Source organism: Kogia breviceps, chromosome 15, assembly GCF_026419965.1.
Source record: "Kogia breviceps isolate mKogBre1 chromosome 15, mKogBre1 haplotype 1, whole genome shotgun sequence".
NCBI lineage: Eukaryota > Metazoa > Chordata > Mammalia > Artiodactyla > Physeteridae > Kogia > Kogia breviceps.
In genome coordinates this window covers 71,883,358-71,905,343 of record NC_081324.1, presented here as the reverse complement: position 1 = coordinate 71,905,343, position 21,986 = coordinate 71,883,358, and the positions used below count along the sequence as shown (strand labels likewise).

The window sequence follows — 21,986 nt, the reverse complement described above, 5'->3', positions numbered from 1 at the left end:
GTGAGGACTTAGTTAGCAACAGCTATTGGCCAACGCTCAAGCCAATTGGTAAAGGGGCTCTCGGTTCGCGCGCTCTGATTGGCTGGGCGAAGGAAGAGGCCTCTTCCCGCCGCCGCCCGCGAGCTTGGGAATGGAGTCCCGGGGCAGCTGGGGCTCGGGAGTAAAGGGCCTGTGGAGACAGGTGAGAGGTCGGGGTCCCGGGACAGGGTGGCGGGATGTCCGAGGCCGAGACCCAGGACGACCCGGGACCGGGCTCGCGGTTTCTCTGGCTTAGTTTCCCCAACTCTGAGAATCCGTCCTGACGAGCCGTTAGGAGTTAACCTGGAGTCTGACAGACCGGATTTGGAATTTCGGACAAGCAATAGGCCCCCCCACTCTGAGCCTGAGTTTCCCCCGCCTAAGAAACGGGGATCACTGTAGTATATGCTTAGCGCATAGTGCCGTTCTAGTCTCACGCTATGGAGGTAAAGCCTTAAATGGATGGTAGTTTTGCATTATTTATAAAAATCTAAAACGCGCACACGTACGCCCAGCAAGTCACGTTCTAGGACTCTGTCTTGTAGAGATCCTGACTTAAGTGTGCAAAAAAAAAAGGGGGGGGTATAACAGCTGTTTTCTGCAACCTGTTTGTAATCGTGAAACGTTAGAAACAGCCTAAATGTCCAGGAAAATGTTCCTTCCGGTCCATGATTTCATTTAAATTTCTGTCTTTAATAGTAGTAATAGTAAAAGCTGGAACCAAGAACAGAGCCATTAATAAGTAACTATGAGTATTTGAATGATTATGGTGTGCCAGATCATAAGTGTTTCCCTTGCATTATTTAATTTAACCTTCTCAAAACCCACTGAGGTAAGTACAGTTATTGTTCCCGTGTAACTTTTGAGGTTCATAGCTATTTGGGTGAGTTAGCTAAGATGACATCACTGGGGAGTGTAAGAGCTGGATTTGAACCCAGATCTATTTGATGTGCCTAGCTGACTGCTATCCTGCACTGCTTTTTTGGGCACATAGCAGATGCTGATGGTAGCTGCCTTTTCTGTTATAATGGGGAGCTTGAACTAGGCATTCTCTAAGTTCTGGCGATCTTCCATCCTCTTTCTGGCTTTCCTTTTCAGGACTCCCAGGAGCCATGTTGTCAGAAGTCCTGCTAGTGTCTGCTCCAGGGAAAGTCATCCTTCATGGAGAGCATGCCGTGGTCCATGGCAAGGTACAAGGCCCCCTGAGCCTTTGAGGATTAGGAACTGCTTTTACCTGATGCTAACCTTAAAAGAAGCTGAAAGGAAGCCTTGAGGCATAGCTTGGGAGTACCTCAGAGAGGAGTTCAGTTTCTCCCCAGCTGGGCAAAGAAAAGACAGGTCTTAGGCCCTCTGAAGGGCTTCTCTGGCCCACCCAGTAAGAGGGCAAAAAGATGACATGGAAAGCCCCATGGGTGGAATGAGGCCACTTAGGAAGTGAGCTTCGGTGGAGAAGAGAAGAGGTTTAAGGACTAAACTCTGGGGAAAACGAATAGGATTCTGAAAAGGAGTCTGAGACGTGCATTATCTCATTTACCTCTTACAACTACCCTCTGACGTTAAACTTTTAGTATCCTATTTTGCAGACGTGGAAGCTGGGACTTAGGAGGGGATCAGTAACTTGATCAAGGTCCCCTATACCTCGGTAGAGCTAGGAGTTAACCTAAGTCTGCTTGAACCCAAAGCCATGCTTTTTCCACTCTTTCAAGCTGTCATTTTTCATATTTTTAACTTATATTTATCTTTGAAAGCATGGTGATCATGGGGAAGCCATTCCTTGGTGTTGGGAACGTGTGAAGTTTTACGTGGAAAGGGCAAATATAAGTAGGTATTAACTCCTAATTGATTGGTAGTGGCTGTGCCTAGGCGTGTGGGAGAGGGTGCCAACGTTTGATTAGGAGAGGGTGCCAAGGTTGATTAGTAGTGTCTGCCAAGGGCATAGGTGAGAGTGGCCTGTGTGCTAATATTTGCTCGCTCTTCTCGGCTCATTGACAAGGGCCCCTTTTTCCCAAGACAGGAGCCATGCTTGTTGCCAACGACCCTCAGGCTAACTGCTTGTGCCCTTCATTCTATAGGTAGCACTGGCTGTGGCCTTGAACTTGAGAACATTCCTCCGGCTTCAGCCCCACAGCAGTGGGAAAGTGGGCCTCAACTTACCCAACATTGGCATCAAGCGGGCCTGGGATGTGGCCAAGCTTCAGATGCTGGACACCAGCTTTCTGAGTAAGTGCAGGGAGAAGGAAGCAGGTGTGAGAAGAGCCTGGGCCCTGAAGAGAAAGGGAAGGAGGACAGCTGTCATCCCAGGCTGTCCCCTAGGGACCAAAAGCCAGCCACTCTGGGGGTGTTTTCTCTCCTGTCCCTATAAAAATAGCTTCCCTTATTTATTAATCTTTTTAAAATTTAAAAGCATAAAATGATGCACTGGGTCTACGTGAGCCTTTGGGACAGGTCATCAGGGCCTACTGTTGAGTGAAAAAAACACAAAATGCAAAACAGCACATATAGATTAAGTATCATTGGGTATGTAAATGCAAAGAAGAGGCCTGGGAAGATATATATCCACTGACAATGGTGATTAGTTATGTCTTGGAGCGTCCTACGGTCGGGGAGTGGACAAAGGGAGCCTCCCTTTTACAATGTTGTTTTAACAAAGAGAATGTTTTGGTGTTTTGTGTGATTGAAGATCGTTAAAATAAAAGTAACTTAAATTACTGGAAAATATGGTCAATGCTGAGACGTTGCCAGGAAAAAAAAATCCCCAATTATCACTGCCTCCCATTCCACCCCGCAGGACGACGCTAAGTATTTTGGTGTTCATCCTTCTGGGTTATTTCCTGTAGACCAGTAGTTTGATTGAGATAGGGAGAGAGCTTGTTTTTTACCCCAAATTGGATCAAACCACATAAACTTTTATTTTCTTCTCTTTTTTTCCCTTCTTTTTCTTTTTGTTTCTTTCTTTTTCTTCTTTTTTTTTTTTCCATATAAACTTCTTAGAAGCGTGTGGGATTTTTGCCTTCTTCAATATATTGGGGCTGTCTTCCCATTCCTATAAATAAAGGCCTCCATGCTCATCTTTGCTAGTGTTGGGACTGTTTTGTCCACTCCTGAGCAGACACGGTTTGCGCATCAGCCGAGTGACTCTGCAGCAAAGCTGCGGTGTGTTCTACGCTCTCAGTGTCTCCTGTCTGGGCTGACGCCTTGTCCTTTGGAACAGTGTCTCCCAGCCAGGGTGGGGCAAGTGAGACTCCTCCAGGGGCCCTTTCTTTCTTTGAAAAAAAAAAATAATAATAATTAATTAATTTTAAATTTTTGGCTGCGTTGGGTCTCCGTTGCCGCACGTGGGCTTTCTTTAGTTGCGGCGAGCGGGGGCTACTTTTCATCGCGGTGCGCGGGCTTCTCATTGCTGCGGCTTCTTTTGTTGTGGAGCACGGGCTCTAGGCACTCCGGCTTCAGTAGTTGTGGCTCGCAGGCTCTAGAGCGCAGGCTCAGTAGTTGTGGCGCACGGGCTTAGTTGCTCCGCAGCATGTGGGATCTTCCCGGACCAGGGCTCGAACCCATGTCCCTTGCGTTGGCAGGTGGATTCTTAACCACTGCGCCGCCAGGGAAGCCCTAGGAGCCTTTTCCAGACAGTTCCGTGTCCCCCATGAGAATCAGTCCACAGCTGGTCACTCAGCCACTCCCAAACCCTGCAGGGAAATGAAGGAAGAGTGGAAAACCCACAATTTCAAGCAAGCCTCAGTCCTGCCTTGAGATCCCCGGGGAGGTTTTTGTTGTTGTTGTTTTAACAGTACAGGTGGCTTCCTGGCCCTGCCCCTCTCCTATTGAGAATTGGTAGTGGTGGTAGGTGACCCGGCATGTATATTTGGGTGATTGCAGGGACAGTCCCAATTCAGAGTCACTACTTTGGAGCAACCTGGACCTTGCTCTCCATGCTACGCCAGGCCACTCCGCCTGGCCAGAAACGTTCCATGAGAACTGGCTGCTGCTTTTGTATGTCAGTAGCATGGATTGAGCAGCCGGGTATAGTGGCACACGTCTCAGACCACCTGTCTGAGACTCCCTGTGTGAGCCTGGGAGGGTCACGAGTAGTGATGCCTGGGAGGCTTGCTATGAGGACCCCGCAGGGTGGGAGGTGGGTGGAGGCTGTGCTATAGAGTGTAGTCCATTCGCAAGGGCTTGTTAGGCTACTTCTCCAAGGAGACAAAGGGGATCTGAACCTTTTGGTGTCAAGTTTTCTACCAGGTTGCCAGGGTCTGCCGTATTTTTCTTCCAGTGTTTTTTTGTTCACTCCTAATAATCCTAAACGTAGTGAACATTTGGGCATTTATGTGTCCTGGTTTTTCGTGCGTGTCCTGTTCTCACTAATTATGTTTTAGGAGAGGGAAATATTGGGGAAATAATACTGCCTTTGGTTTTGATTTTGTACCGTGGAGTTCATTCCTAGGCTTTTGAGTGATTGTGTGTGCTTGTGTGTGTTTGAAAACTGCTAGCAATTAAGCCCTTACTATGTGCCAGGAGCGGTGCTAAGGATACTCTGTACCTTATTTAAACAACGCTGGGAGGATGTACTGCTGTTATCTCTGTTTACCAAGGAGGGAAACTGAGGTGCAAATAGATTCAGTCACCTACTCAAGGTCACAGTAACTGGCACAGTCAGGGCCCAAACCCAAGTCTGCCTGCCTCCCAGGCCTGCAGTCCCCTGACATCCTCAGCTGTGGTGCTCGGACCCTGAGTCCATGTCCATCCAGATGCTGACTCCCGTGACTGCTCGGCCTTTTGTATTCTGGTGTCGATAAAAGCCCCGAGGCCCTCTCACCCACCCGCTTGCACTTGTTTGCCCATGTGACAGAGCAAGGTGACGTCACAGCACTCACCCCGGAGCAAGTGGAGAAGCTGAAGGAGGTGGCGGGCTTCCCCGAGGACTGTGCCGACCACGAGCACCTGGCTGTGCTGTCCTTCCTTTACTTGTACCTGTCCATCTGCCAGAGTCAGAGGTGTGTGCGCGGTCGGGGCAGGGAGTCCGGGTGCAGCCTGCCCCGGAAACTGAGCCAGGGTGGCGGTAGTTTTGGCTGCTGGATGATGCACGGGCTCCTTCCCAGGCTCTGAATAACAGCAGCTGTCCTCGCCGCGTGCCAGGAGCCATGCTAGACCCTATATGTATGGTCTGCTTTCAATATTCATGGCAACCCCACGAGAAGGACACTCTCCTCATTTTGCACAGGGAGAAACTGGGACCCAGAGAAATAGACATTGGGGGCCACACAGCCACTTAGTAAGTGGTGAGAGCTGGGAAGTCACCTAGTTCCCTTCAGTGTCAACGCCTGCCTTTTTAACCCCACACCGCCTCCTCTGGCCTCTTTGATTCAACCAAAGCCAGATTCCATTCTCAGATCCGCTGTGTGTCTTCTTCAAGCCATGCCCAGAGAGGCACCCTTGTTCCACATCCCACAGGCTCCAGGGGAACTCTGTGATTAGCAGAGCGAAGCCTGTGTTATGATAAGATCTGGGTTGTCTGCTCTCTCGGGAAAGCCGGCTCCTAGAGGGGGACATTCCTGCTGAGGTGGTATCACATGGTGACAGAGGGCACGGGCTGAGGGTCAGACGGCGTTGGTTCACACCCCAGCGCGACCATTTCCTAGCTCGTGTGAGGCTCTTACCCTTCCTGAGCCTCAGCTTCCTCATCTGTAAAATGGGGGTGGTGATAGCACCTACCTCGTAGGGTTCCTGTGAAGTTAAATGAGTTCATGTACTTACAGTGTTTGATTCAGAGCCTAGCACGTAGCTTGATAAATGTTAGCTATTATTGTTATCACCTTTCTCAGGAAAACTATCAGAGGATTAGAAACATTATACATGAAATGGGCCTAGCACTGTAACTGGCACACAGTGCGTGTTCATTGTGATTTGTGGTCTAGAACCTGAAGGGAAAGCCTCGAGGCGCAGCCCTTCACTCGTGCAGCAGACGCTGGCTAAGCGGCCACTGGGCCCGGGCGCTGCGCTGCAGACGTATTCAATCGCGTCTTGACACTTGCTGTCCAGTGCCTGGGTTTTCACCTTGAGAGGGGCGTGTCCCCTTCCGGGGTGAGGGCAGGGGACACATTCCAGAATCTGATGTGGGTGGGGTGGGCATGTGCACTTTGAAAAGGCAGATTCAGTCTTACAGTGTTATATTTGGAAAACGGGAAGAGTGCTTAATGGAAATGATAGAACCTGACATCTGACGGTTCTCGCTGGGGGGAAGTAGAGGTAAGACGCAGCGACTGGGAACTCTCCACTGACCCAGAGCAGGCCTGTGTTACATGCGGCTGGGAAACGCTGTGCGGCGGGAGAGACATCCCATGAACGCAGTATCAGCGCCCAGGGGTGTCATTTGAGGACGGTCTTGCAGGATGGGTCGGAATTCCCCTGGGGGAGGAAGGGGTGCAGCGCTGCCCTGGGCAGAGGGCGGGGCCGGGAGGAGCCTTGCTTGTGTGGGGAGCAGGAAGGGGTTTACAGGAATGGTCGGTGGATTGCGAGGCACTTTTAGGAAGAGCTCCGGTTGGACAACAACATAGTGACTTAAACGATCCTCTGTCTATTTTCAAGTTGTTGGATTCACCATGAGTTCCTGCCATCCAACAGGGGTGCCTTTGGGGTTGGGAGATCTCCCCGAGGTCAGAAAACTGGGCCAGACACTTAGAGTCAGGCCCTGCCCGTGTCCGGTCCTGGGTCTGGGCCGCCAGTTCAGCGCTGGCCCCTCACGGCGCTTCAGGAGAGTCACGCTCTGCTGCCTGCTGTGTTTCAGAGCCCTGCCCAGCCTGGACGTCACCGTGTGGTCGGAGCTGCCCACCGGGGCCGGCCTCGGCTCCAGTGCCGCCTACTCCGTGTGTTTGGCGGCTGCCCTCCTGACTGCGTGCAGGGAGATCCCAAACCCGCTGAAGGATGGCGAGGCTGCCAGCAGGTAATCCGGCCCTTGCCTCGCTCCTTGTCCTTCCTGGGCTCCGCACCCCGCGCCGAGAGGAGAGAGGTGTCCCTTGGCCACATTACAGCTGAGGACGCTGGGGGACAGGGCGGCCACACAGCTAGTGATGGCAGAGCAAGATCTGGACCCGGCGGTCTGAATCCAGAGCCTGAGCTCTTTGCCCCCCAACCCGCCACCCCTCCTTGCCTCCTTTGGATTCAGGTGCCCGTGATTTGGTAGAAAGAGCCTGAGCCCGGATGTAGAGGGCAATGGATCAGAGCAGCCATCTGGCCCCCCCTGCCATCGACTCGCTGAGGGACCTTGGCCAGCCTGCTGCCCCCCACCCCACCCTGGGAGCCTCACTCAGTGCCCTTTTCTGTAAATGGCGATACGGATACCCGGCGGGTGTTGCCAGCTGGTACCAAATGGTTATGAAAAGCAGTGTAACGTGCTGAGAGATAAACATAGGGGGAGTGTCCGTCAGGTCAGGGCATCTCCCCTCCCACGGGTCCTTGACCCACAAGGTTGCAGTGTCTCCTCCGCGGCTTATTGTAAGTCACTGAGGCTTGTCCAGACGGGGCTGCCGGTGGATTGTTTCTGTTACTTGGGGAAACTTGAGAAACCGGCCTGAGTGCAGATAATGCAGTTTGCCCTGGGAGTTGGGGATGAGGCCCCAGCATCCAGTCTGGCAGCTTCTTGGTGACGCCTGCCCTGGGCCCTCATGGCTCCGGGGAACCCTCCCGCTGGGGGGCCTTATGTACCAGCCAGCTGGGCCCAGCTGTGCTGTGTCGGGGGCTCTGCTGGCTAAGCCCGGAGGTTGCTTTGGTCCCCGTGGCCACAGCAAGTGTGGGGCTTTTGATGTGATTCCCGGTCCAAATTCCCCAGGGCTGCTCTGAAGGGCTTGTGTGCTGGAGAGAGGTTGGGGCGGGGTGGGGGGAGGAGGGGCCCGTGGAGGTGGCCGTGGGAAGCATCCGGCAGGTAATGATTACACCTGCGGGGGATGCAAGGCAGCTATTCTCCAGAATGGTTTTCAGGAATCTCAGGTTTGCCAGTTAACTAGCTTCTCTCTGGGGCTCCATTTCCTCATCTGAAAGTGAGGGGCAGCACCTGTGATCCCTTGGGTGGGGGGAGCTTCCAGCTTTGACATGTGCTGATCCTGAGATAAGATGGTGACTCAGGACGGAGGCTTCAAGACAGCCGCTCATTACTGTGTGCTGACCACTGATTCTAGCCCAGAGCAGTGAAGGCCGTGTTGCCCTGCGTGTCCCAAATAGACACCTGCCCGCAGGCCGGCCGACTGGCTCTGCCTTTCAAAGGATATGGGTGGTTGTGTGTGCACGCGCGCATGTACACGCCAGTGTCCAATGTGCACGTGGGTGTGGTCTTTCTCGTGCTGCTTCCTTTCACCCAGTTCTCCCACCTCCCCTGAAGACCCATCATTCCTTCTCAGAAGCTGTGAAGAGAGCAGCCCCACCTGCCCTGCCCCCCAGCATTTCCCAATCGGAAGGAAGACTCGAGTTTGCAGAGCGGGCCAGGCCCTGGGCCATGTTCAGCTACCCCTTCCCCACCTCTCTGGCTTGCTCGCTCACTTTTCGGTCCTGGAAAGGGCCAGTTCTTGTCCAGTTCCGGGCGTAACACAGGCTGCACGGCCTCGGGCTGGACTGCTCTCCCGCCGTGTCTTGCCTCACTGACCCACCTTGTCTGTCAGCCCCTCCGTTCAGAACAGGGCGTGCCGCGCCCAGCCAGCATCGCACTCCCCAGAGGCTGTAGTTAAGTTCTGGTGGCTTCCTGACGTCTGCTCTGTATTAGACTCCAAGCTGCAAGCAGTTAAGGACCACGTCTGTATGGGCTTAGTCACAGGCACGTAGTAGATGCTCAGTAAATACTGGACAAGTGAGTGAGTCTCGTCGGCACCAAAAAGGTTAGTAGTTAATGAGCTCAGGCTTCCATTAGCAGATGTGGTTCTGATGTCGCAGTGAGTGGTACTGTGATCTGAGCCTTGGTGTCCTCTGCTGTAAGAAAGGGGATGGTAATTGTACCTTCCCTTTTGAGTTATTGTGATTGTGAGGATTACAGATGGTCCATTAGAGAAAGCCATTAGCGCAGTGCTTGGCTCTGGGTAATCAGTAGCTTTGAGCAGTGTTAAGTCACTATGAATCATAGCCTCACAACCACCGTGTGAGTCTCAGGTCCCTAAAATCCTTATCTGACAGATGAGGAAAGAGACTCAGAGGGGGTGATTGACTTGCCCAAGGCTCCACAGCAAAAGAGTGGGTGGACCAGGCTTGGAGTGACTCCAGGTGCCATGATCCCAGGTGGCCTCTTTTTCCGGAGCATATACTCTCCCCTGGGCATTTTACAAAGCACCTGTGTGTTTTTCCATCCCACAAAATCCTCTGTGAGGTAGACATCTTTATCCCTATTTCCCAGATGAAAACACTGAGGGTCGGAGGTGACGCAGTTGCTCAGGGACGCCCAGTGAGTCAGCGGCGGGATGGGGTTCACACCAGCTCCCTGCTTGATTCCCAGCTCAGCTACACAAGCCCCAGTGGCTTCTGCCGTTTCATGGTGCAGGGACTCGACAGAAAGGAAACAAGAGCTGAGAGAGAAGGTAGGGCAGTGGGGCTGAGCACTTGCCCTCGTTCGATACTCACATGTTTTGGGTCTGTTCACTTAAACCGTCATTGAGTCCGCATCCCTTCTGGGGAGGCACCGTGGCCGTGGGCTGGGGAGGGATCCAGAGATGACCCACATTCCACACCCCTGCGCTGAGCCTGTGAGGAGGGAGGAGTTACCATCCTATAGAGGAGGAGATTGAGGCTCAGAGAGGGCAGGCAAGGGGCCCAGAGTCACTCAGCTCGTAAGAGGCAAAAAGCAGGATCCCGTGAACTCAGAGCCTTGGCTCTTTTCACTGCACCAGGCAAAAAGGCATGCTTTAGGGCGTGCTCTTTAGCCGGAGAGGTTCAGAATTGTTTTATTTTTCTCTTCTTTCTGAGTTCGGGGGCCCAAGCCCCTTTGCCTTTTTGGTCTCCAGCAAGCCCAGCCTGTGACCCCTGCCCTCTGCTGCCCTCGGTGACCCCTAGCCCCCTATTCACCACCATGGACAGTAAAGACGAATCTCTGTGTCTCCTTCAGGTGGACTGAGGAGAGCTTGGAACTAATTAACAAGTGGGCCTTCCAGGGGGAGAGGGTGATTCACGGGAACCCCTCTGGAGTGGACAACGCTGTCAGCACCTGGGGTAGGTGCTGCCTCGGGCCTGTGGTCTTTATTTTTATTCTTTTAGAAATTCTTAGGACAAGCGTAGCTGCCCGGGCTCTGTGGGTTGGGGATGAGCAGCGTCAGTGGATCCTGAGGAAGATGGCGTCTTCCTGGTGGGAGGGGGACGGGGGGCGTCTCAGCGCCTCGCACCACCTGGATCCAAATCTTGGGGGGTGGGCCGGGGCCTGGGAAGCTGCGGTTTCAGTGGGACCCCCAGCGCCAGGGGTCCAGATGGTGAAGCTGCGGAACCATTGCTGTGGGGTCTGCAGACCACACCAGCTGGGCTCCCCTCCGGTGAGGATGCCTGCTGTGGTCCCACCTCCACCCCATCGCCGTGCAGCCCGTCGGAGGGAAGCTGGACGCCTGGATGTAAGGGAGGGACCACAGGTCCTGGGCGCAGAGCGCCTTCGCGCCCTCCTGGGCCTTTGCTGCGTGAAGCTGAGGTGCCTGGTTACGGGGTTGAGTCTAGTTACAGTGACATTCTACCCCTACCCCAAACCCAGCCCCTTTCCCAAGAGGCACAGGTATGGAGCTTTTCCTACGACTCTGACCCACTCTTACTTCTCTTTAGGAGGAGGGCTCCGATACCAGCAAGGGAAGATTTCATCCTTAAAGAGGTAATTCTGGGGGAGCCGCAGCATCCGTGTCTGGCATGGAAGGAGGGAGCCCCATTTCTTTGGGAAGGAGTGAGGGGCACGTGCCCCTGGGCGTCCCCTCCCCTCTGTGGTCCCACAGGGCGTGGGCCGCGAGGAAGCCTGCTTTTTCCTCTCCACTTCAGCTCTTTGTTTTTTTTTGGGCTGCGCCACGTGGCTTGTGGGATCTTAGTTCCCTGACCAGGGAGGATTGAACCCTGGCCCTCAGCAGCGAGAGCGGAGTCCTAACCACTGGACTGCCAGAGAATTCCCCACTTTAGCTGTTAAATTGCCGAGAGGTCAGAGGGGGAGGTCATGCGAGGCTGCGCCATTCCGCTTCCAGGAAGTGGCTGTTTCCTCAGACCTTCATTCAGTTACCTGTTCATCCGTCCATTTGTTCAGTAAACAAGAACTGATATCTTCCTGTGTTCCAGATGACACTGCATTAGGGTCTAGGGGTATAAAGATGAATCTCGGACATAGTCCTGGGTGGTTAGGAACAGACATACACACACAAGCCACCAGAAGACAAAGTGGGAGTTGCCATAGTGACGGCACCATGGCCGAGCAAGACTGGAGCCTGCAGCAGGCTCGTGGGAGTCTGAGTGGAAGGGACACTTAGCAACTTTTAGCTTGTTTTATATTTCCTTCCGCCCTCCCGCCGGAAGCCTTGGAATTACAGACAGCGTATTAAATTCCAACCCCCTCTGTTCTGTTTGCACTCAGTGTGGAAACGTCAGCGGCAGGAGTGAAGCCCGTGGCCGGCAGGAGCAGGCGCCTCCCGGCTCTTCCCTGAGCCCTCCATCAAGTTGCGGGGGTGGTGGTTGTCCCAGGGTGCCCTGCCGCCTCGGGGCACCTTTCCACACTCTGAGGGTCCCAGGGCTCCCTGTCACCTTCTGCAGCCAGGGTGGTCTTCTTGGCAGCTGGACAGCAGGTCCCAGCCCTCTGCCTGTGCCAGCTGGGCCACTCCATTCGGGGTTCAGTGACCTGGCGGGCCAGGCTGCGGACTCCTGCCTGCACCTCGGGCATCTGTCTCCCCACCCCTGCTCTGTCAGCTTCTGGGAGCCAAGCCTGCCTTCCTGAGGCCCCACACCAGTGTTTCTTTAGCCTCAGCGCTGCGGACATTTGGGGCTGGAGAATCCCTTGCGGTGGGGGCGGTCCTGGGCAGCGTGGGGCGTTCAGTAGCATCCCTGGGCTCTGCCCCCCGGATGCCCGTAGCACCTCCCCTGTCTCCCAGTGTGACAACGAAAGATAGCTCCAGACATTGCCACCTGTCCCCTGGAGGGCAAGTCCCCTTGGGTGACAAGCACCGCTCCACACAAAGGAGGGAGCGGAGCCATTTAGGAGCTCGGAACAGCTTCCTCCGGCTGCTTGTGGAAGGGGGGGCCTTGTGCCCAGGTGGCGGCGGGCCCTGCCAGGTGGACCGAATCCACGTGCCGTGAGAGCAGGAGCGAAGGCGGGATGCAGAGGTTTGTGGGCCGGGCCTGCCCTCGGCCCACGGGCTTTTAGAGGAGGCAGTCGTGACTGTGATCCTCGGCACACAGGGGTCCTCGGGCTTCTGAAGCTGCTGGGGATGACAGTCACAGTCAGGCTGCAGATCCGGGGAGTCCTTCACAGGGCAGCTCATTCACCCTGTTTCCTGCGAGCCTGTTGTATCCTAAGCCCTGAACTGGGCCCTGGGGACAGAAGATCAATGCAGGTGTGGCTGGGCACGTGCATGGCCTATGGGGGGAATTAAGAGCTGAGCGCCAGAGGGTTTCCCAGGCACGGGGAGGCGTGGGGAGAGGCCCCAACGTGTGCACAGTGGCCGGTGGTGGTGGCGGGGTGGTGGCAGATTCTCTGGGGTCCACAGGCTCAAGTTTGAGCCCAGCTCTGCTATTTGCCTGCTGGGGGCCCTTAGATGAGTCACTTCTCCTGAGGCCTCTGTCTTCTCATTTATGTAATAGGGATCCTGGACATAAAGTCAGAAACGGTATCTATCAAGTGCTTATTCACTCCTTCCTGACCAAGTCTACAAATATCTCTGAACAACTTTTGGGTGCTGGGGCCTCAGCAGGGAACCCAAAGTCCCTCCTTCATGGAACTCCCACTTTGTGGGAGGACAACCCACAGACAGATGTCTCTGTAAGCGCACGGCTGGCCATCCCCACGGCCTTAGGACACATAAAGCAGAGTGAGGGCCGGAACGTGAAGGAGGGAGTTGGACAGGCTGATCAAGGGAAGCCTCTAACCAGACGGCATTTGAGCAGAGCTGCCGAGGCCGGGGCAGGTCCCCGGAGGGGGAGACGCACATGCAAAGGCCCTGAGGCAGGAGTGCTCCTGGCGTGCTTAGCAGCAGCCAGGAGGCCAAGGTGGCTGAGTGGAGTGAGCTCCAAGGGAGGGCAGAGATGAGATGAGGCTGAGGACATAGCCAGGCCCAGATCACTTACAGGGCATAGCCCCAGGTGGTGGTCACTGGATGTCATAGGAGCCTGAGTTTTGTGGGGCCGGCAGGGCTAACAGCAGGTTGCAGAGGACTTTATCTGAGAAAGATGAAGTTGTGATACCCAAAGTTCTCCCACCCCGATGGATGGTGACACAGCGACTGACCTTTGCTGCTGGCTACAGGGCGCTGCAGCGAGCAGATGGCAGGTTCTCTGAGAAGCCAGGAGGCCAGACTCCACATTAATCCCGCCAGTGGCTTAAAGAGGAGCCCTTGCACCCCAGACCACGCCTGGTACTTCTCAAAAAAAAAAAAAAAAAAAGCATTGTTTGCGGAGAGAATCAAGATGCGACCTCCCAGAATGCTGCCCTTTTGAGGAACGGCTTGTCTTTAAACGGAAGAGAAAAGCCAAATAGAATGTTCATTGTTTGTAAAGTTAAAAAAAAAAGGCGCCGGTCTCCAAGGCTGAGAATCGATATTAATTTCATGGGCTTATGAGCGGTGAGATCAAGCAGGTTTCTGACAGCCTTTTCCAGCCCTGTTGGATTTTACAATCTTGATCTGTGAAAAGAAAAGCGAATAAACGTATCAGGGGCCTGTCCGTCTCCAGCTATCTCTGGCTAGAGCTCATCCAAATTCTCCACGCTCTGTCCCTGGCCTTGGAGCAGTGCTCTGAAAGGCAGGTTGGGATGACAAGAAACAGTGGCTTAAGTCCCCAAAGACAGCCAACCACAAGGACAATTAGGGTTGTGGCTTTAGGAGGGATTAGAAAGCCCAGAGGGCAGATGAGGACAATGGGGTCGTGCTGGAGAGCCGGCTGACCGAGGCCACCCCAGGCCCTCTGTTCTCCTACCTGGGGGTGACTGACTTCCTCTAACCACACCTGGTATCATACCAGGATCACCGGTCTGGGCACCGTCGAGGCAGGGCAAGAACTGGCTTGGAGCGCTGGGACCCTGACTCTCCCATAAGGCTGCCCTCCCCTTGCGTTCCTGTGCCCACGGGAGCATCCTTCCCCATGCCGCCTCCATGACCCATCCCTGGTCCTGTGGCTTTTTCTTTTTGAATCTCCAGCCCCCTCCTCTCCAGCTTCCTGGGGTGGCCCACAGGACAGAACCTCAGCCCCTTCTTGTACCATTTGAACTTCTCACTCCATGCATGCCAGGCCCTCCATGTGCATGTTCTCTCAAGGTTGAATGAATGAATGAGTGAGTCACAAGCCAAAGGAAAATGTCCGTGCGCCCAGGGGCCAAAGCAGGGAAGCAGCTGTAGGCGGTGGTGGGCACCCCGGGGTGGGTGTCAGGAACCCATGCTCCCTGGACCTGTCTCCGGCCTGCCATTGACATCACCTCCCCGGGCCTCTGCTTCCTGCACTGGGTCGGGGGGGGGGCCGGAGTACAGGCGGGCCCCCAGCCCTGACCCAGCTGCCCTGTCCTGGGCTCCCCGTGGACCCTCTTCACCCCACAGACCGCCAGCTCTGAAGATCCTGCTGATCAACACCAAAGTCCCTCGCAGCACCAAGGCCCTGGTGGCCGGCGTCCGGAGCAGGCTCCTGAAGGTGCTGCTGGTTTCACACCCGGGTGGGCTTCCGGCAGGGCCACGGCACTCACGTTTGGGTGTCCAAGGCGTCCCTCTGCCTCGTGGGTTAGTGGAGGGGGGTGGGGTGGAGGGGACCTGGGAAGGTGCCGTCCGTCCATACCCCCGCCGGGAGGCAGAACAGGCATTGTTAGACGTGCTGGCTTTGCACTGAGAACCCCCGCTTGGGTCAAGGGTGGCTGGAGAAGGCGGGGACCAGGCCAGAAGGAGAGGGGGTTTCCTTCGAGTGTGGGTGTGGGCCCTGGGGACACCTCCTCCCCCTGCCCTGGTGCTGGAGCGGCTATCCAGTGTCTGCCAGCCCCCAGGCCTCATGGGCCCTCTATCCCTTTCCCTGCAGTTCCCAGAGATCGTGGCCCCCCTCCTGACCTCCATAGACGCCATTTCCCTGGAGTGCGAGCGGGTGCTGGGGGAGATGACGGCGGCCCCGGCCCCAGAGCACTACCTCGTGTTGGAGGTAAGAGCCCACCTGCAGGATCGGGGTCCCTCACCCACGGTGCTGTCCCAGGCAGGGGCTCCCCATCTGCACTCAGAATCCCTGGGAGCTAAAACACAGAGGCCGGGCCTGGGCACCCGTGTGTGCAGCCGTGAGCCAGCGTGCCTTCTTTTGGAGCCTCTTCCCAGGTGATTCGGAATAATCAAGTGAACACACAGACAGCACTGAGGGCAGTGCCTGGCGTGTGCTAAGTACGACGGGCCAGGTTTGGGATCATGCGTGTAAGGACACAGTCCTCCATAGGTCCAGGAGCAATTTCTCCCCTGGCTGCTTCTTTCCCGTGATGTTTGCTAAGGGCATCTATTCGTGCAGTAACTGTTTCTCACCTGCATGCTGTGGATCAGACATGGTCTAAAGTTGTTCTCTCGCTGTTAATACTCCAGCCACCACCCTGTTCCTAATTCTAGTGTAGAGGTTGAGACCTCACGCTTTGGATTTCCTCAGGCCCAGGTCTGAATCGTGGCCTCACTGGAGTGTCTTAAGAGTGCAATGAGGCCCTGTGGGTAACACACGAGCACAGTGCCTGATGAACCGCCAGCTCAGCCAGAGGGCCCGGGCTCATTCCCAGACCCGGTCCATCTGGCCCAGTGAATGGACTGCATTAAAAAGCCATCTGGCTTCCCTGCAAGAATCAGAAGATCCGGCAGCCCCAGCTGACATAGCTGTGTGGCAGTGGTCAGCTGGAGGTGCCCAGGGGACCCCCTTGAGAGTGGCCCTGGGGTCTCCATTTCTCCGTAGTCCCCACCACTCCCTAAGTATTACCCACAGCCACTATACTCTTTGCCTGGTGCCTCCCTGTCCTGCTGTAGGCATTTGAGTCTGCAGCCCCTGTAATGAGTGGGAACTGCTACTCTCCCAGGTCTCTTCACAAATGATTCCTCACTTAGTCCTGCAACAACCTACCTGTGAAGTGGATAAGTTACCACCCTTTTACAGATACAAAAACCAAGAACTAAAGAGAATGACTTTTTCTGAGGTTTTCCAACTAGTGAGTGGTCCTGAGCTGGGAGTCACTGACTTATTTGTTTATTCCTTTAGTCAACAATTTTTTTTTTTTTAAATTTTTGGCCTCGTCGCACGGCTTGCAGGATCTTAGTTCCCTGAGCAGGGATTGAACCTGGGCCACAACAGTGAAAGCGTCGAGTTCTAACCACTGGACTTCCAGGGAATTCCCAACAAATTTTTAATGAGTATCTACTACAGGCCCGGTGTAGGGACTCCATCTAATTCATTTCTGGGCTTTTGCCCTCATTCCCAATTCCTTTCACGTAGAAAGGAGGGGAACACAGTCCTCCCGAGTAGGAAATTAATAATGATGGAGTGCTGCCTAAAATACACCCTGTTGAGCCCCTGGAGAATGCCTCAGAACAGCACGTCGATTATACATCGTGTCTATTTTTGGCTTCGGCAGCTGCTGAAATGTGCAACTCGCCTCCTGGACAGCTCTGCACTCAAGCCAGCGAGCTGTTCTCCTGTGTCACAGCCTGTCATCTGATCCTTGACAGATTTTGGATCAGAATGTGACAGGTGTCTGGAACCTGCCTTGGCAACGTGACACCTGGTGCTCAGGCGCAGAGAGAGGCCCCCAGAAGTTTTCCCTCCCATCCAGCCCTCAGGGCCGGTGAAAGGCACCCGAGGCTGCCACCGGGCCATCACGCCTGTCTGCTCGTTTGTCAAAAGTACTGGGGTGTGTGAGGCGGGCTGCGGCGGGGGGCGGGGGGGGAGGCAGACCCGACCCTGCCCGACTGCTCCAGGCAGGAGAACCAGGTGGGCCTCGGCAGACAGCCCTGTGATTGGCAACCCTTATGGCACACAGGCGCTCCCAGGACCCCGGGGCAGAGCTGCATGCTGTCAAGCCGCACACGGCAAGAAGTGGGTGGCGGGAGGCATGCCAGGGGTGCTCTCAGAGGCGGGGTAGATGCACGCTTCGCATCAGGCAGACCCGGCTTCCCATGCCAGCTCAGTACCTTACTAGCTCAGTGACCTTAGGCAAATCACTTGCTCCTCTGAGCCTCAGTTTTCCCCTTTGAAAAATGGGGATGATGGTAATGCAACCGTAAAAGTACTAACAGCAGCTGACGTTTGCCAAGCACTTACCCCGTTCCAGGCATCATGTGAAAGATACCTCATTCCATCCTCACAGTTTTCCCCTACAAGGGGGAAAACTGAGGCTCAGAGTAAAAGACCTCTTCCCAAGACACACGACCAAGAAGTGGCAGAGCTGGGACCCAAACTCAGGCCCCTCTGCCTCCAGATCCCACATTTGTAACTTCCCTGCGGACCGGAGCTCATCCTCAGAGCCTCAGCATCTAGCAGGGTGCCAGCAGCATGTTGAAGGGATTTGCCAGACACCGGTGGAGTAAATGAAATGTAAATAGGGAACGCCTGGGCAGTGGGGGTTTTTAGCTTTGTTATTTCATCAACCTGCATCTTGTTTGATCTGCAGGAGGGCAGGAATTCTATTATGCATAATCAAAGAAACCTGAGCAAACATTTAGCAATTTCCCCCACTTGTGAACTTGTTAGAACTACAAACCTGTTCTTATTCTGAAAATCAGTACCTCAGGGAGCTGTAGGACGGCATATTACTTGAGACTTCTTTTCCTGCAAACTACAGAAATCCTTCTCAACTAGACTTTAGCAGAAAAGGAATTTATTGGCTTATAACTGAGAATGACCAGAGGGGACAGCTTCAGGCGTAGCTGGATCCAGGGGCCAAAGATCTAGTCTGAAATCTCTCTCCATCTTCTCTGTAATCTCTGACCATGTGCACGGAGGGTAACTCTGGCGGCCTACCTCTGAAGTCAACCAGTTTTAGCAGCTTCCAAGGAAGGAGGCAGAGTAAACCCTGGGAGGGATCTCATTGGCCCAGCTGGGGTCACAAGCCTGATCAGTCCCCACGGCCAGAGCCTTCTGTGGCCAGGCGTGGGACATGTGCTCACCACCAGCTCCATCCCAGCCCCGTGGGACGTCCTGCAGGAAGGAGAGGTTCTTTTATCAATGGAGAGGGACAGTGTGCCGGGTGGTCAGAGCCATTTGCGTTCCCAAACCAGCAGCTGTCACGTGGACAGGGCGGACACAGGACCTCGACCTCAGGCAGGCCAAGCAGGAACAGAGACCTCTCTCCCTCAGGAGCTCATCGACATGAACCAGCACCATCTGAATGCCCTCGGTGTGGGCCACGCCTCGCTGGACCGGCTGTGCCAGGTGACCATGGCCTACGGACTGCACAGCAAGCTCACTGGCGCGGGCGGCGGGGGCTGTGGCATCACGCTTCTCAGGCCAGGTACCCAGGGGATGGGCAGGGTTCCACCTGGGCGGTTCCCTTGGGAGAGAGAAGAGGCCTCTGAACAGTCTCAGCTCTGCATATGGCCTTGGTCAAGTGAATTAACCTCTCAGGGTCTTTGTTGCCACATTGGTAAAATAAGGATGCCAACAATCTAGTTTATGTAAGATTGTTGCCTAGATTCAAGGAGGAAAAATGCATTTAGAGAGGCTGGTGCCAGGCTTGTTCCTACCACCTCCTTACCTGCCGAGCCTCCCACAAGCTTGAGAAATAACCAGGACATTGTCACCCCCAACCCTACCAGCCTCGCATCCCCTGCTGTCACCTCTTGATGGGGCCACGGTGCGGACTGACCTTGCTACAAAAGAAAGGGGTCTCTTTCCTCTTAGTTTCTGGGGAAAGAGCAGGGCCGAGGATGAGGAACGGGCTTATAGCCGCCCCTGTGTTGGGGTGGGAGTCACTGCTCCTTCTGGTTTCCTTTCTCTCCGTCTCCCCTTCTTGGCCTCCTCCTCCTTCCTTTTCTTGTCCCGCTTTTCCCCTTTGCTTTGCTGTAAGCCCTCAGTGGCCCACAGAGGCCCCCCTCTGCCTCAGTGGGACTCCCAGGCCTCAGGGAGTCACCGTGTCCTAACCTCAGGAGACCTTGACTGTGGGGACCTAGTTCAGGCAGCAATGACGATGGCGAGAGAACATTTCTTGAGCGTGTGCGGTGTACCAGGCGCTGTGCCAGGCTCTCCACCTGCAGTAGCCCAAGCCAGCCTCACCGTGACCCTTGAGGGGTAGGTCTCATTATTAGCCCCTTTCCCAGATGAGGAGACTGAGACTCAGAGAGGGGAAGTCATTTGTCTGAGGCCCCACGGCTGAGCCAAGGCCAGGTCCATATGACTCGGGCTCCACAACCCTCCCGGGGAGGGTGCCAGGCTCGGCATACCAACAGGAAGACCGGCCCCTGGGCCTGTGCCGTGAGCGGAGACAAACATTCTCCAAGGGAGTGGACGGTTGTCACGGGTGACCTGCTGCCCTTCCTCCCCACAGATCTGGAGCAGCCAGAGGTGGAGGCCATGAAGCAGGCGCTGACCAGCTGTGGGTTTGACTGCTGGGAAACCAGCATCGGTGCCCCTGGTGTCTCCATCCACACGGCCGCCTCCCTGGATGCCCCTGTCCGGCAAGCCCTGGACGGCCTCTGAGGTGAAACCACCCCGCCACGAAGCCCCTTCCCGGATTATTCTGGGCACTGGAGTTGGCCTCTGTGCTGGCCAGTGGGCACCCAGCTCCTGACGCTGACCAGGAGGCCCCCAGCCCCTCTGTGACGCCCTTCCCACTGGCCATGCCCCCCAGTCCCCGGAGTGAGTCAGGCGGCCCAGAAGCCATGTCTGTGTTCTACAATGTTCTCTGGAGCCGGCGGGCAGTGGGGCCATGTGGAGTCCTCGGAGACTCAGGGGCCTCTGTCCTGTCCTCCCTGAAGCACCCACAGACCCACAAACTCCCTGGCAGAGCTGCTTGGATCCGAGATGCAGGGGTCTGGTTCCCAGAGCAGCGGGCCTTCTCCCTCCCTCCACCTCTGCTCACCGCCCCCGGAAAGCCTTCCCAGGCTGTCCTCTCCAGCTAGACTGGGGCCCCTCAGAGGGTGTCCGGGTGGTGGTCTTTGCCTTCTACCCTGCAGCCCGAGGGTTGGCCAAAGGCAGGGTTGATGTGCAGTTTCTTCCAGTCTGAACCCAAGGGGTTTGCAGAGAAGATGGCAAAGGGGGAATAAAAAGATCTTGAGTAAACAGTGCTTCACTCGTGTCCGGAAAGAAGGGGGAGGGTCTGGTAGTCACCAGCTGCCCACACCTTCCCCTCCTGTCCTGTCCCTTCTCCAGCCACTTTCTCAATGGAAAGAAAGGCTTTGTTTGGGTCGCTTGGTTGTGTGTCTCGGGGGATGCGGTGGGGTTTCCCCAGATGGCCCTGGCCAGACGGGGACGGATGCCCGGACATCAAGCTCTCAGCCCCTCAGCAGAGCTCCAGCCCGCTTTTCCAAAAAGGGGAACTTTAAGCTTCCTTGCTTCTCAAATCGTGAGTACCCGCTAATTTGCAGACTTTTTTAAGAAATGGAAACAAACCTGCTGTAGATCATGGAATATTCCTTTCTTTCTAAAATTGACTGGGGGTGGGAAAGAGACTTGAGCACTGGTAGCCAGTGCCTGGTACCTGCTGGCCCTATTTGAACTTTATATTGCAAGTCAAGGCTCTTTATGAAATGGCAGAATCCATACAAAAGCTCTGGTAGCTAGCACATTGCCACCGGAAGCTCTGGAAGCCTTGGGTCTGCAAGAGGCCGGACAAGAAGTTTGGGGGGCTGGGGGCAGGGAGTGCAGGATTTGGTTAAAATGGCTCTGTGCTTCTGCCCTTGACCACTAGGGGGCAGCTGGCTTCTTTCCCAGCATCTTCACGGGGAGGGTGAGTAGGAGCCAGCCTTAGAGCACAGTCTCCCTGCCCCGCACACCAGGGTTCTCTCTGCAGGTTCCGCCTGGGGTCACTGCCAGGAATCTGAGGGCGATAGGAAGAACATCTGCCCCAGCTTAACATGGGAAAATGGCCCTAGCATCACTGACGGGGGGTTGCCTGCCTCCGCCCTTCGAAACAAATAATGCATAAAATGATAATACTGAGGGCTTACCGTGTGTGGCACTGTTCTAAGCACTGTCCCTCAGTCATCGCTTTTCATCTACCCCAATCTTGGAGAATAATTAATTGCCAGTCTCAGTTCCATTTTACAGATCGGGAAACTGAAGCTCAGAGAGGTTGAGTAACTCATCCACTAATCAGCACCAAGGCAGGTGCTCAAATGGTCTGACTCCAGCCCCTGCCCTCAGCCCCTATGTGCTTCTGCCTGGACACAGGTTTGTTGTGATTCTTGCTGTTTTCCACGCTCGGGCTCCTGATTTCCTCCGGACTCTGATGTACGTGGTCAGAGTGGGGCTTGGGCCTGGGTGCTTTTTGAAAGTTCCCCGTATGGTTTGAATGAGCACTCAGGGTTGCAAGATGCTTCCTCAGGGCTGAGGCTGGTTGGCAGCATTACTACGCTGCAGGAGGCGGGCCTGAGAGGAGGGTGTCCAGAGGCTGAGGCCCCAGAACCTACCTGCTCCTTGAGACCCTCCCTCTTCCTCGCTCCCTGGGGACCAGGTGTCACTCCTGGAGCAGAAGCCAACCCGTTACTCTTGCCCTACTGAAGCAGCCACCTGGCGTGCCTTGGCCTGCAGGCTCTCACCCCAGCCGCCGTTACGTCACCGGCCACCATATGGGCCTAGTGGCCCCCACTCCTGGCCACCTGTCTTTGATATAACATTTGTACACAATTTGCATTTGT

General features: G+C 55.1%; 1 protein-coding gene across 1 annotated transcript; it reads left to right on the top strand.

The window, feature by feature from the left end:
* The first annotated feature begins 71 nt into the window (after positions 1–71).
* On the top strand, positions 72–20,409 carry MVK (mevalonate kinase). Its single transcript, XM_059040301.2, is given in 13 exon segments — positions 72–181; positions 1,117–1,208; positions 2,091–2,238; positions 4,865–5,009; positions 6,800–6,955; positions 10,091–10,194; positions 10,786–10,831; positions 14,736–14,826; positions 15,202–15,318; positions 18,490–18,643; positions 19,676–19,773; positions 19,775–19,836; positions 19,838–20,409. Coding segments are annotated over 12 exon segments (1,611 nt in total). The 5' UTR covers positions 72–181; positions 1,117–1,130; the 3' UTR covers positions 20,250–20,409.
* Positions 20,410–21,986: the final 1,577 nt, after the last annotated feature.